The following is a 13,307-nucleotide window of genomic DNA, read 5'->3' as shown; positions in this document are numbered from 1 at the left end:
AAGTAATGACCGTGACGTTAATCTAACCACGACGTCCTGCGCGCATAGCCCTACGGGTACTGCGCGCGTGTCCTAGCGGGAGTGCTGTACGCGCTCTCCCGCGTGTGTTTTCGTGTTGCGCCGCGTGTCGTTCGGCATGATGTCCGACGTTTCGCTCCACCTTGCTGGGTGCTTCTTCAGGAACTGGATTTCTTCGCTTGTTTCCCCCCTTCTTTAGGCACGTGCGGCGAAACGTAGGAACATAATGCCGTCTCACGCGCGGTAAACAACCAGAAAAAAAACACATCGGAGACTAAAAAAACCTGCATTGCATTCCAATGCAAACGTCTCGCACGTCTCACAAAACAAACTCTACAATTACAATGATTTATTTTGTTCCCATTGTTTGAAATGCGCGCCCACACGCGTGCCGCGAGCGTCTGCTAAGGAGGTCTAACGAGCGGCACAGATTTCTCTCTGTCTCTCTCTCCGTCTTCCCTGGGAAGATTCTATCCCGTTCTCTCGCGCGCACGTGCGTCGGAAAGGACTCCGCGTGCTTGCGCATCGCACGCGAGTGACGGCGCGGGGGTGAGAAGGGGGGTAGGTCCCACTCAAAGGCCACTGAGGGCCCACTAAAGAGGTCGCTAAAAGAGGCCACTTTGACCATTGGCCTCCCCGCAGGGCCTTCAAGCTGACCCACGGTTAGCTCTGCGACGGGATGGTGCCGGCGGGACAGCGGTGCGAGTGGTGGGAGTCAGATCTATACTCAGCCCTGAGGCGCAATCCGCCACCACGCGCGCAGCGCTGATTCACAAATAATAGCCACGGGCGCTCGTGAGCGTGGGGGACCCCCATCGTTATGAGCTATTTCTCGGTACGGAGGGTGGGAGTTGGATATCTGAAGGTCGATTTTTGAACATGATACAATTAGACTTTCCCTTTCCCCTACGTAGGAGCCGTACCTGTTTGCGTGCCCTCGCTTGTAAAGCCAATACCGGAGCAATATGGATCCTTTCACCACTGCGCAACGATCGTCGTGGTGAAGTATGGGCAAACAAGCCCCACGACCGACTCGGCGAAGGGAGACATTCATCCAGCAGTGTCCTCCTAGAATGACTGTAAATTGTTGTTATTGTCATTAATGCGATACTAATGCGTAGGAGGTGTTCGCGGTTGCGCTATATTTTATCAAATGTGTTCTCTGAATGTAGCGTGTGTTGGTTGTTCAGGATGCGTCGACGATTTGCTCCACGTTCAGGGATTTTTTCAGAAACTGGATTCAGAATAAATGCCGAACAACATCGTGGTACAACCCGAAAATAACACCGGAAAGATTATTATATAAATTATTTGTGTTTATGCCCGATATTCGCCATGGACACCTTCACTAAGCATGTGAATAATCTTTCTATATATTGTTTTGCAGGTCCCCGTTCTTTCCCTCGACCGCTCAAGCCACGCAACGGGCTTTGCGCCGAGCGCAATTCACACCATCGATGGAAAACCCATTAGCGTGTGGAGGGCAGACAGACACACGGATACGTGGAGAGAGAAAGACGCAAAGGGCACACGAGTTGGCGCGCGCGCCGCCGCCGCGGAGATCAGCTCGCCGTCCCAGCACTCGGCGTGTTTTGGAAACGCAGCTGCGCTCGGACGGGGCGTGTGTCCACTCATTCGCACCGGCACGGAGTCCCGTGATGTCGCGATGATGGTTGTGGTGCCTGTCGGGTGCTGCTGCTGCTGGAGGTGAGAGCAGGGATGGAAGAGTCGCCCCCCCCACCCGTCTCGTCTTTAAATTAAGTGAACGAGCGACGGAATTAACTTTTAAACCAAAATATTATTCATCGTAAGCAACAATTTTTTATGATGATTTATCAGCCCGTGATCTGTCCTGCAATATGAGTTGATCACGAGATGAAGCAAAACCTTTATATCCATTAAAGAACATTGGCCAAAACATGCAATTCCAGGACTCTCCTGAAAAAGAGTCTTGAGACTCATGACTGATGCTGTCCTAAGTAAATAAACGAAGGTATCGCCTCGTTTCGAGTTACACTTAGAACGCACACTCGCTCGCCACCCCCGGCCGCCTCTGCGTGAGCGCCGAGGCTCAATCTTTGCCTCTTCTGCCGCCACTCAGCGTTGAACGGATCCGGATCAAATCATTCGATACCATTCGTGACTCGTTGTCTGAAAGCAAATTAATGAACACGTGCTTCACGCTTTAGGTGAGTCTGCATTGGTTCACGCATGGCGCGGTGGTGCAGTGGGGAGCGGTGGCGCAGTGGTTAGCGCGCTGCGCAACGAATCCGTCGTCCCGAGTTTGATTCCCGCTCACGGCCAACACCGGTGAAGATTATCTGAACCGATCACGGGCCTCCCCTAGATCGACTCAGCCTCAAATGAAAACGTGCGGTGTGTAAACATCGCCACTCGGGAGACAAAGACGGTCGGGTGTGGTGTTGGCCACCCACTCCCTCATGTGCCGTGCCAGCCTTCATAAGTGTTCGCTAACAGCACTTGACCCAACAGTCTATTAAGGCTATACGGGGGGTCTTTGTCTTGTTTGCAGGGCACCAATGCGGCGTCCGTAACAAAGGAGGCTCAGCGCACACGTGCAGGCGATTATATCGATACGTGATTAGAGCAGGGACTATAACATTTCAGCCGGGTCTGTGTCCGGATCGGCGACCGCGGAAAATATCTCCGCAATACTTTAATTATACCTCTCATTATGGCTGTGACTACTCGCAACGTATCACCGACTCCAATATATTCAGTATTAAATTAAGCCTCGGGGTATGAGCAATACATGCGGACCAATCGTGTTTATTAATTACACGACCGTGGACAACAATGAAACCTATCTACGTGACTTTACCGAAAGACCCAAGGAATATGAATTCCCGCAGTCACGAAAGCTTTAAATCAAGATTTAATGAACGGCATGTACAATTCTAGAATCGTGCTCAAAACGCGCCGATAAATCCGTAGCGTTTAGAACGCGATTCTATAATAATAAATATACACATATTCACATACAGAATCTACTTTCACTTGACAATAGAATGCGCGTTGTTAAAATAACGTAATTTATCCGCGCCCACACCGGCTGCTATGGAAAGTGATCCATTGCGCCCCGAACAGTTGGAGTTCGCTGCACCTCCACGCCTGCACCGCGCCAGAAATTGCGCGGGTCCCGGCAAAGGTTTTCGGGAAGGCGACGACTTTGCGAGCGCTCGCGTCGATGTCAACGAACCATAGCCAATCGCAATCATCAACCGTGAACTATCCACTGCTGGATGACGACCTCCCCAAGCCCCGTTTAGAAATTATTCACGGTTAACGCGATGCCACAACGCGCGTGTCACGATCTCATCGCTTCACGTCCGCGGTGGACGTCTTCTCCTCGTGCGTATGCCGCTCAGTGCGGTTACATTCGCACGCCGGTCATCGTCCCATCTAAAGCGACGTGCCCTGCCCGAGCGTGAGCGGTCACAAGTACGCATTGAGCCGCTGTTAGGACGTTCTCTAATCGTAGCGTAACAGTAGTGTAGAGAATTGTAAGCACTGATTCGTATGTTTCAATTGGTGCTCCGGTCGCTCGTGCCGTCAACAATGTATCTTTACGTTGTCATTGTCATTATTGTCGTGGTTTTTTGTTTATCGTTCACGTAATCTATTCCAATTGTGCTACTGACATTATATGAATCAATTCGGAAATGTATCAGCGCAGTGCGCCCCGTGTTCATCAAAATAACGGATGATAAAAATCGATTACGCACAATACAACATTCCCACAGCTACAATGTATCAAAGTTAGGCGCAAAGCCAAATTTTATGCGATGGGGTTTTATGCGTTAATGACCTGGCTACACTTAAACTCAATGTAATCACGGGTGGCTGAAACCTGGTTTCTAACCCAGTATTTGTGCGGTGCTGGCCCAGGGCTCTAACCATTGAGAGTAAGCGACCATCTGATCGTAATGTTTAGTTTAGTGTTACAAAGATAGCGTCGTCGTTTCATGCAAATTACATATCACACTCGCTGAGGAACCACAGACAATTGGGAAGGCGTCCAGTCAGTGAACCGAAGCTCCCAACAATTGTCTAAGCCCTACCGATCTTGTTTATATTAAATTAATATTTCAACCAATTAAAGAGTGCGAATACATGTGGGAGGAATCCGGACCGCCTGGAGAAAACCTGCGTGTGCGAGGGAGCAACACTCGATTCCACACAGAAGGGATAGATGGAGATAAGTCCGCCTTTTAATGTAATGCCTTCTCCTGGCAAGTTGGGGTATGGCACCTCAACGCCGACGGTAAGAGGAGTTCACAACATTTGTGCGATCAACCAACAACCCTCGTTGCCTCCATCACGCTGGATCAGAGGGGTGCATAGCCACCACTGTTTACCGTCGTGTTATATTCACATTAAATCCGGGATTATTATATAGATATCAGTGCATGTGGAGTGGCGACGCAGTGGCTAGCACACTGCGAGTGATATCTAAACCAGAGTTGGGTTCACCTCCCCTCCTCCACCAACAAACGAACGCGGTGATTTTTTGTCAAACAACTCCAGCGTGATCGGTGTCCAGCACTGATTTGATTGACAAACGACCGCACGTTGCCCATTAACTGCTGTCTCCCATCCGCACGCTACCTATGCGCATCGCCCGATTCTCGCACGCGACCAGAAAAAAAACATTCCGAAACAAAGCACCGAGGGCACCCTAATTGGACCGGCTGGCCGTGGTCACTCTCAATCAAAAGGTGACGCCTTCAAAGTCCATAATACATTTTCTGAGAGCTGGTAACGATGCCGCCGCCTCTGCTAAAGACTGGAAGAGCTTTAATTATCAGCGCTGATTGGGGGTGCGCCGGACGTAACGTGAGATTAAAGGCAAGTCTTGCTCGGCTCCAGTTTCTTAAACCTGTTGCCGGGGGTCAGATTATTTGACCGGCTTGGAAACCCACAGGGAGCCGTGTCTGGCCGGGCTACCCCTCTTTCCGGCCACACATCCGCCATGCTGTTTACATTTTTGAGTGACAGCCGCCTGGCTTTAGAACCTTCCTCGCACTTTCCCAATAATGGTAAACATTCCTACGAAGAGTAAAAGCAAGAATCTTAGCGACAAGTAAACACAGCCACAAATGCACTTTGCTTACGCCGTTAAAGTGCGATAATAGAGCAGAACGCAAAGCAACTGATGTTGCTAATGTGACAGGCTTGGCGTGCGCTTGTGAAATATGAATGAAAATATTCTTGGTTCTTTCAGTAAAGTCACGGAGAACAATAACCACAATTTTCTTGCTGTGGTTATCACACCTGATGATGATTGCTTGTGTTGCAATCGAAACGTCGTGATAATTTTATTGTTTTATTTGTCTCATTTTATTATTTTCCTTCTACGTGACTTTACCGAAATAACCAAGAATATGAATCCCTGCAGTCACGAAAGCTTTAAATCTAAATATGAATGAAAAGGTAAAGGTGTGGACCTGAAATAGCTTGCTAACGCCACTGTCGGCAGAATGCCCTCCATTAGAGCGACATCTGAAGAGCTCATTAGATGGGTTTTTGGCCTCCTCTTCCACGCTGGCCAAACGTCTTGGATGAAGTGGCAGTCCCCAAACTTGACCCCACTACTGGTGACCTACCGATCAGCTGACTGTGGTGTACCTGTTTATACAGCCGAATGGACAGAGGTGGTGGGTGGGGTGGGAATATGGATGTGGTGTGTAAACATCACCACTGGTGAGACAAAAGGCGGCCGGGTGTGGTGTTGGCCACGCACTCCCTCATGTGCCGTGCCAGCCTTCATAGGTCCTCGCTAGCAACACTTGGCCCAACAGTATGTTGAGGCTATACGGGGATCTTGGTATTGGGCTCTGGGGGTGGGACAATAACAAACTTGCCTAGGATTTCAACTGCCATGATGGAGAATGGAATCGGTGACGTCTGGATTGCAAGGCCACTGTGATAACCTTTACATTGTTATATTAAATAGCGTTACATTTAATTAGTAATACAGCTTACGTGAGTGCAGACATGTATGAATGTTTAATCCATTCGTCTATGAGCGTACATCCACTTATTTGTAATAAGTCTAACATTTTGCTGTTATTACTCTGTATTATTATATATGTATTCCCATAAAGTCATCGTAATTTGATCATTTTTTTCAGCACCTATAATATATTCACCAGGCACATCTCAAAGCGCTCCATGGATTCACTTACCAGTTACATTTAATTACATGATTTACAAACTCAATACCAAGAACTGGATCATTAATTTGGAACTGGTTGGTGAGCGTATAAATTAATATTTCTACATTAACGTGGATTAAATATTAACAGCTATTTCCTCATTCCTCGTTACAGATTATTTTAAATATTGGCCATATGAATTTGAAAAATAGACAAAGAGAAAAGTACCAAAATCTTAATTGTATACGTAGGCTTTCACGACCAATGATTCATAGTTTATTTTGGGTTAGATTGTGAAAAGTATAATGTTCAATCTTTTAAAGAATGTAAAACCCTCCACCACCCGGCAACTTGATTTGATCGGCTCCGTCGGGTAGTGGAGGGGTTCTTGGTAAAAATTGGCATTATACCTACACGATCTAACCCAAAATAAACTAATTATGGACCAAACGTTTATAAGTGCACAAACAATAACAGAGTTGCATGCCTGGAATTAGAGACAGAAAGGGGAAAGCGTGGAATGGGAAACACAAATGTGACACCATATCGGCTGTTAAGCAAAGTGGACTTGGACCAGAGACATCATGGCTACGGGGGATGACGGTTGTGGTCATGGTTGGGGATGAAATAGCAGCTAAAGGGGAGAATTCGCCTAAGACAGCCACTGCGGAGATGCATCGAACATGGGGGATGAGAACGGTGTGGGGAGATCTTTAAGACGATCTGTTGGGAAATGAATATATGTAAGGGAAGTAGAGTAAATCGATGTAAGACCTGGAGCGATTTAGTTCAACCCAGCTTATAGGTGTGTTCTCTGCACATTCATATTTCAGTTTAACACGTAGGCTTTCGCGACCAATATTATTCATAATAAACGTTTTTGGGTTAGATCTCGTTATTCATAAATGTGTCGTAACCCTCCCACCACCCGACACGGCCAATCAGTAAAAAAGTGTCACGTTCATATTTCCTCCACTTTGAAAAAAATATCCCAACATGTTTTGCAAGTCTTTGATTGAAAACTACCGATACTTAAGAATACGTATGATTTATATATGTATACATCTATGCAACTCAATCTTAATTCTACCCCACTCTGCGATATTTAAGACGTCTTTGGGATGAGCTGTTGCGGCTCATGTTGGTGTGTTTGTTGATTTAGATTGACCAATTGCCCTACGACCAAATCACTCCAATCACTCGGAATGCATCCCGATTTCTTCAGATCTCGGAAGCTAAGCAAAGTCGAGCCCAGTTAGTACTTGGATCGGAGCACACCAGGGAATGAGCGTTGCTGGCTGGGGCCAGATGGTAGTCCAGAAATGGACTTAATCCAATTGTGGAGCTTTGAGTGATATCCCCTTGTACTCATTGCTCTTCTCCATCTACTCCAGTTTCTTCTCATATGACAAACACGCCTTCATGGAATTGGAGAAACATTACCAATGCAGAGCCCTGCTGTAAAACATAATCTGAAGATTTAGTGAAGCGTTTTGAATGCTGACTGAATAAAAGCATTAACATTCATAGTATAGTGGCAGTTGGGATTATTTGATAATTGTTCACCACAACTAGTCACTGTGGTTCAACACACCGAGCCCAAACACGTTTCGTGGCTGTGCTCTACACATATGCTGCGTGTGCATAAAAATGGCTCAGGGCTCGTGTCAATGTGAGGCTGTCTCGTGTCCCGCTGCGTTCCCAAAGATCCAGTAGTGGAGACGGCGGCGGAGGCTCGGGCACAAGGCAGACGCCTGGCGCTGTTTGTGCTCTGTTTTGTCTGCTTTAGGTCGACGTCTCTCAACAAGACCGCCTTAATTGCGTCCAAGCCTGCAGGGTTAAGCGCGCAGTCGTCGGTTATCAACTTGTCAGCCCAACAAGCGAGACATATGACTTACCTTCACAGACACTGCTTACACTTAACACTCTGCTAGGGTTGTTGAATGTTAACACTGGGATTAGTTGTAAGCACTAAATGTGCTCGATGTAGGAGAATATAACAAAGTGAGATTAAGGATGTCTGAAAAGTGAAAAATGTGGCCACTTGCAAAAAACATCTAGAAGACAAAATTCCTTGGTGGAGTGGTGGTGCAGTGGCTAGCATACCGTGCCAAGAACACGGCTACTCAATTTAAATTTCCAACTGCGGGAACATCAAAGGTGATCAATATCTTCATCGGTCCCTCTTCATCAACTGGCGTGAAGTATGGTCAAACAAGCCGGACAACTAACACGGTGGGGGAACCCCTTCACCAGCGGTGTATCAACAAAGGCTTGTAAAATGGTCGGAAGGGCAAATTTTAAATCATCACAATGGATCTGGCCCGGCGTTAGACTCCTACTAGTGACGTGGGGAAAAAATTGTTTTTGAAAGAGCGGTCCATTTTAACATAGCCATGGAACTCGATTTTTGCATCACAAATGACCCACGTCATGACCACAAGCAGCCAAGACACACATTAGCTCTAATGTGTGTTTTGGCTACAGCGAATATGGGGACATGCGCAGAGACTCCAGTTACTCGTGTATGTTTTCCACAACCTTTTTAGATGTGGTCACTTGGAAGTTGTGTCATTTCAATACGAAACGGGCGTTTTGTGTTCCACCTCAATACACAGGCATTACAAGTAAAACACCAGGCAAACAAATGCACTAAAATATCAAGAAACCCATCCCTTAAGCTCAATGCAGTTTGTTCATGAAAATGCAATGTTTATTACACGCCTAAGATTTAACTGGCATGTAAGTATGCAGGTAGTGCCACCTAGCGGCTACTGGTTAAAACAAACCCAGTGGATGAACACAAAACTACACAGTAGTCAACTGTACAGTGCACGTAAACACAAATAACTGTACACATTCAGAGTCCGCAAACGTGTAAAACAAAACACTATTTTCAATTGTAAACATTCCAAAAAAATAAAAAAAAGATGCCACTATAACGAAAATGCATATCTATTATTGAAGCGTACTACTGCTCCCACGTCTACGCTCTCCACGTTCACCAACCCGCACTGATCAGCGTGAAGTATGGTCAAATACCCCCACGGCCCGCACAGCATGGAGAGGTGCCCATCTCGGAGTGTATCGACAATGAGCCGTTCGCGTACACACACGCAACAATCACACGTGTATCAACAGTCACCAAAACAAATGTAAATATTTACAAATGTATGAATTCATTACTTGCCAAAAACTAAAATGACTTTACTCGTACTCTTTTGGTCTTTCGGTAAAGTCACGTAAATAGAAAAATAATAAAACAATATTTTATACATTTACTCTTTTAGGCCGACGCCAAAACACACGGCTGTGTTATCACGTGCCGTGCACCACTACCAGGATGACGCTGTCGCCTCGGATGAAGAGTTGATTGATGTGGCGCCGGTAAACGCGGTCCATTTCCTCCCGGCGACCGGGCCTCTTTTGCCGTTTCTTTCTCTCATCACTCTCGGCTGACAGCGCCGCTGCCCCGGATTCTTCTTTGGCTCCGCGGCAACGCCTGGCGCTATCGAGCGAGCGAGAGCGTTTGCATTCGCGGTCCGCGGCATCGGACCTACAACCCGTTAGCGCGCCCGGCTTTGAAGTGGATCTGCTGCCAGGGCGGTCTGCGGCGGAATCGGTGGCATAACCCCCGCGCGCGTCGCTCGCTGTGCAGCCGGGGTCACGATCGTCCTGCTGTCGTTGCCTTTGTTCGGTTTTCAGGCTGCTGGAGTCACAGTCCTGCCCAGCAGCCGCCACCGCTTCTCTTGCCTTGCTCTGAAGACTCAAATTCTTAAACAGCTGCAAGCAAAATAACGCAATTAAAGAGGTGCACTGCGAGACATGTGCCCTGTGCGTCTGTTGTGCAAGTGAGTGCACGCACCTCGTTCACGGTGAGTCTCGGCTCACTGTAGAAAGCTTGGCCCAGCAATGGCTTTCGGTATACCTCGTCCACGTCGGCTAGTGCCTTTTAGGAAGAGAAATGTTCATGTACGAATGTTATATAAGAATAGGCCATTTCACTCCGGAGCCTATTTAAAATAATTTACGTAAACACAAGTAAAAAAAAGTTAATCTTATTCCCATCATTATTGAATGTAGTAATTATTTCCTTACACTGGAGTTTAGAAAAGCATCGCATTTGAATGACAAAACTTTTCTTTTATTCTTGATTTGAAGCTTTCGTGACTGCAGGAATCCATACCCTTTGGTTCTTTCGGTAAAGTCACGGAGGTATAAAAAATAATATATCACGACGTTTCGATCGCAACACAAGCAACCGTTATCAGGTGTTCATTCATACGTGTGTTGAAAGCATTTTAACAAAAAAATCTGCTAAACACAATTATCTATGTGTACTAAATAACTTAAGAAGTTGTGCCTGTTTGGAATGTCGTACTCCCGTTGAATATTGAATACAATTTTACTTTAATTGCACCCATGTGCTACCTCTCCACGTTACATTGTTGGCTAAAGCTAATTGATAAACCCTATCAACTCCCTGTGGGGCTAGGGCAGGTTAGAGCCAGGGGTGTGATTGTTACATGTGCAAATCACATCATGCTTTTGAGCAAATCAACCACAATGCGCCTGATCGTCAGATCTCGACAGCAAAGCAGATTTGATCCTGGATAGTGGTTAGATATATGCCCACCATGCATCAATCGATTTGAGCACACTGCAGCCAAAATCAATCGTTTCACCGCACTTCCACGCTGCTAAGTCCACACTACCCACCTTCACTAACCCACGCACAGCGTGGTGTACGAATTAAAGTGGAATCGATCTGACCGGTGTCATGCGAAGAAGCGTGCAAGCACGCACCATGTTCCAGAATTTGTCAAAGGCCAGCAGGTAGCCCTTGCAAACGCCGCGGAGGCCCCGGAAGGTGCGGACGTGCACGGATATGGGCAGTCGGTTCTTCACGCAGCGGTAGAGGCCGCCGAGGGGACCGTGCTCCAGCTCTGCCAGGGAGAGGAAGGGTGGTCAGCATTTGAACATCATCGACGTTGCCGTCGTCGTCTGCTTTAACCTTTGTCGAGCCAAGATTCGAAGTGGGTAGTTCCTGGGTGCGTGTTTAAAGGGCAGTGCCAGAAGCAATTGTTACACCGTATTTCTATGCCCCCACGTCAAAGCACCACGCCTTCGACAATGCCACAATTGATCAGCGTGGTGAAATATGATTAAATAACCACATTATGGTGGTGACGCCGAGCATATCATGCATGAGCTAGACACACTGGTCACCCATGAGAGTATCTTTCTGCGCCAAATTCCACAATCCCATGACAAGAGGGGAGTTCATCCTTACAACCACCACCATTCTACAATTTTCCCAGAGCGATAACCATGCCCGTGTGCCACCCAAATCGTAGCGTGATTCGGATGTGACCTGGGGTCACCCCCCGGCTGAATTGCCCCTCCTTCCATCTGAGACACACGGTGCATGAGTCTCCTCCTTCCTCCCCGTGAGCACGGTGCAGGTGCACCGCCTGCACACTCGGTAGCCACGCCACGACTACCACCACCGCCACTAAACCCACGTACTCGACATCCAGGTGAGCACATTTCTGAGTTTCTTGCCCCGTCCGGGACCCTTCTCCGCATCCTCCTCATCCTCCTCATCATCGTCTTCGTCATTCTTCTTCTTTTTCCTCCTCCCATCGTTCACCATCAGCTTCTTCAGCCTCTCCACGCGCTCGGGGTCCGGGGCGGGACGACTTCGCCGCCCGGCCCTGCCCTTGCCCTTGCCCGTGGTCGCCGCCGCCGCCTGCCCCCCCGACTGCCCCGGCGTGTCCCCGCGCCCCCGACCGCGGCCACGGCCCATCGTGAAGGAGGCGAACTCGGCGATGTTGTGGAAGCAACGCACGTTGGGGTAAGGCAGCGTCACGTCGCGGGAGTAGAGCGCGGCTTGAGGGTCGAAGTTTGGCGAGATCAGGTCCACGTCAATAACTTTAACGCCGTCGCCGTCGTCACCGCCACCAACAACAACACCACCATCGTCGTCGCCGCCGCCGCGTTCCGCCATGTCGGCCCGAGTCCGGCACTCGCCCGAGTGCGGTGGCCACCCCCTTTGCGCCACGGCCACCTATCAATGGCCTCTCGTTTACGTCACGAGGGGTCCTCGCTCTGCTTATCAGTGGATGGTGGTGGTGTCGACGAGTGACTGGTGACGTCATCGGCATGTGACGTGGGGGGGAGGTCTCTCGAAGGACCCTGCCGAGACCACGTGCGTTTCCCCCCCCCCCCACGTAACATGGCCGACGAGTTGGCGCCGCGCACGTGGCCGTTCCCCGCACCTCTTGATGAGGGTACGGTCGGCTACGTACGGCGCTAAAGAGGTTCAACGCACACGTACGCAATTCGTGTATAGAAGACCATGGCCGTAGCCATGGAGTCAACATCGGGGGGGACCAAATCTTCCAGGGGGTTTGGGGGTCCCCCCCCAGAAAAAAAATCTGAATTTGAAAACGAATTTCCTGCCTAAAATATTTTTAAAAATCACTAACACGTAGGATGGACTTTTTTTACAAGAATGTCTAATAGTGTATTGTATTACATTTCTAAGTTTTTTCTTTTTTTTACCTTTTCTTGTTTCATTGTATGTAATGGCAGAGATTAGGGATTAATAAAGGACAACCATAACCGCAATCATATAAACAGAAATCTATTTTATAACACTATATTGGGGGGAGGGGGGACATTTTGAGCATATTTGAAAATTGGGGGGGGGGGGTGTCCCCCCCCCCCAGTATATGTCATTACGGCCTTGATATAGACCCTGGGCTCATGTAACAAATGCCACGTTCCTCTAACGAGGGATATATACTCTTCGTTTTTTTTCGGTAAAGTCACGTAGGAAAAAAAGGAAAAATAAATAATAAATGCAGATAAATCTATTAAATCACAATTCATTTTTTTCCATTTATTATTTTTTTCCTACGTGACTTTACTGAAAAAAAACCTAAGAGTATGAATCCTTGCAGTCACGAAAGCTTTACATCTAGAGGGGTATATAGTTTGACACGTAGGCTCTCGCGAACTGTGTTATTCATAATATATATTTTTTGGGTTAGATCGCGTGAATATTAATGTGTCGTTAAACCCACTACCACCCGACAGCCAATT

General features: G+C 47.8%; 1 protein-coding gene across 1 annotated transcript; it reads right to left on the bottom strand.

Annotated features, from left to right (window-relative positions):
• Window positions 1-8,885: 8,885 nt before the first annotated feature.
• On the bottom strand, window positions 8,886-12,270 carry LSM11 (LSM11, U7 small nuclear RNA associated). Its single transcript, XM_078599275.1, has 4 exons — window positions 11,727-12,270; window positions 11,004-11,143; window positions 10,063-10,146; window positions 8,886-9,980 (listed from the first exon to the last, which is right to left on the bottom strand). Exons 1-4 carry the CDS (start codon window positions 12,205-12,207, stop codon window positions 9,516-9,518), a joined length of 1,170 nt encoding a protein of 389 aa, XP_078455401.1. The 5' UTR covers window positions 12,208-12,270; the 3' UTR covers window positions 8,886-9,515.
• Window positions 12,271-13,307: the final 1,037 nt, after the last annotated feature.

The sequence above is a fragment of the Lampetra planeri genome, chromosome 12, assembly GCF_965212315.1.
Source record: "Lampetra planeri chromosome 12, kcLamPlan1.2.h2, whole genome shotgun sequence".
Lineage (NCBI taxonomy): Eukaryota > Metazoa > Chordata > Hyperoartia > Petromyzontiformes > Petromyzontidae > Lampetra > Lampetra planeri.
The sequence above is the reverse complement of the archived record's forward strand: the minus strand, read 5'-3'. Positions and strand labels throughout refer to the sequence as shown.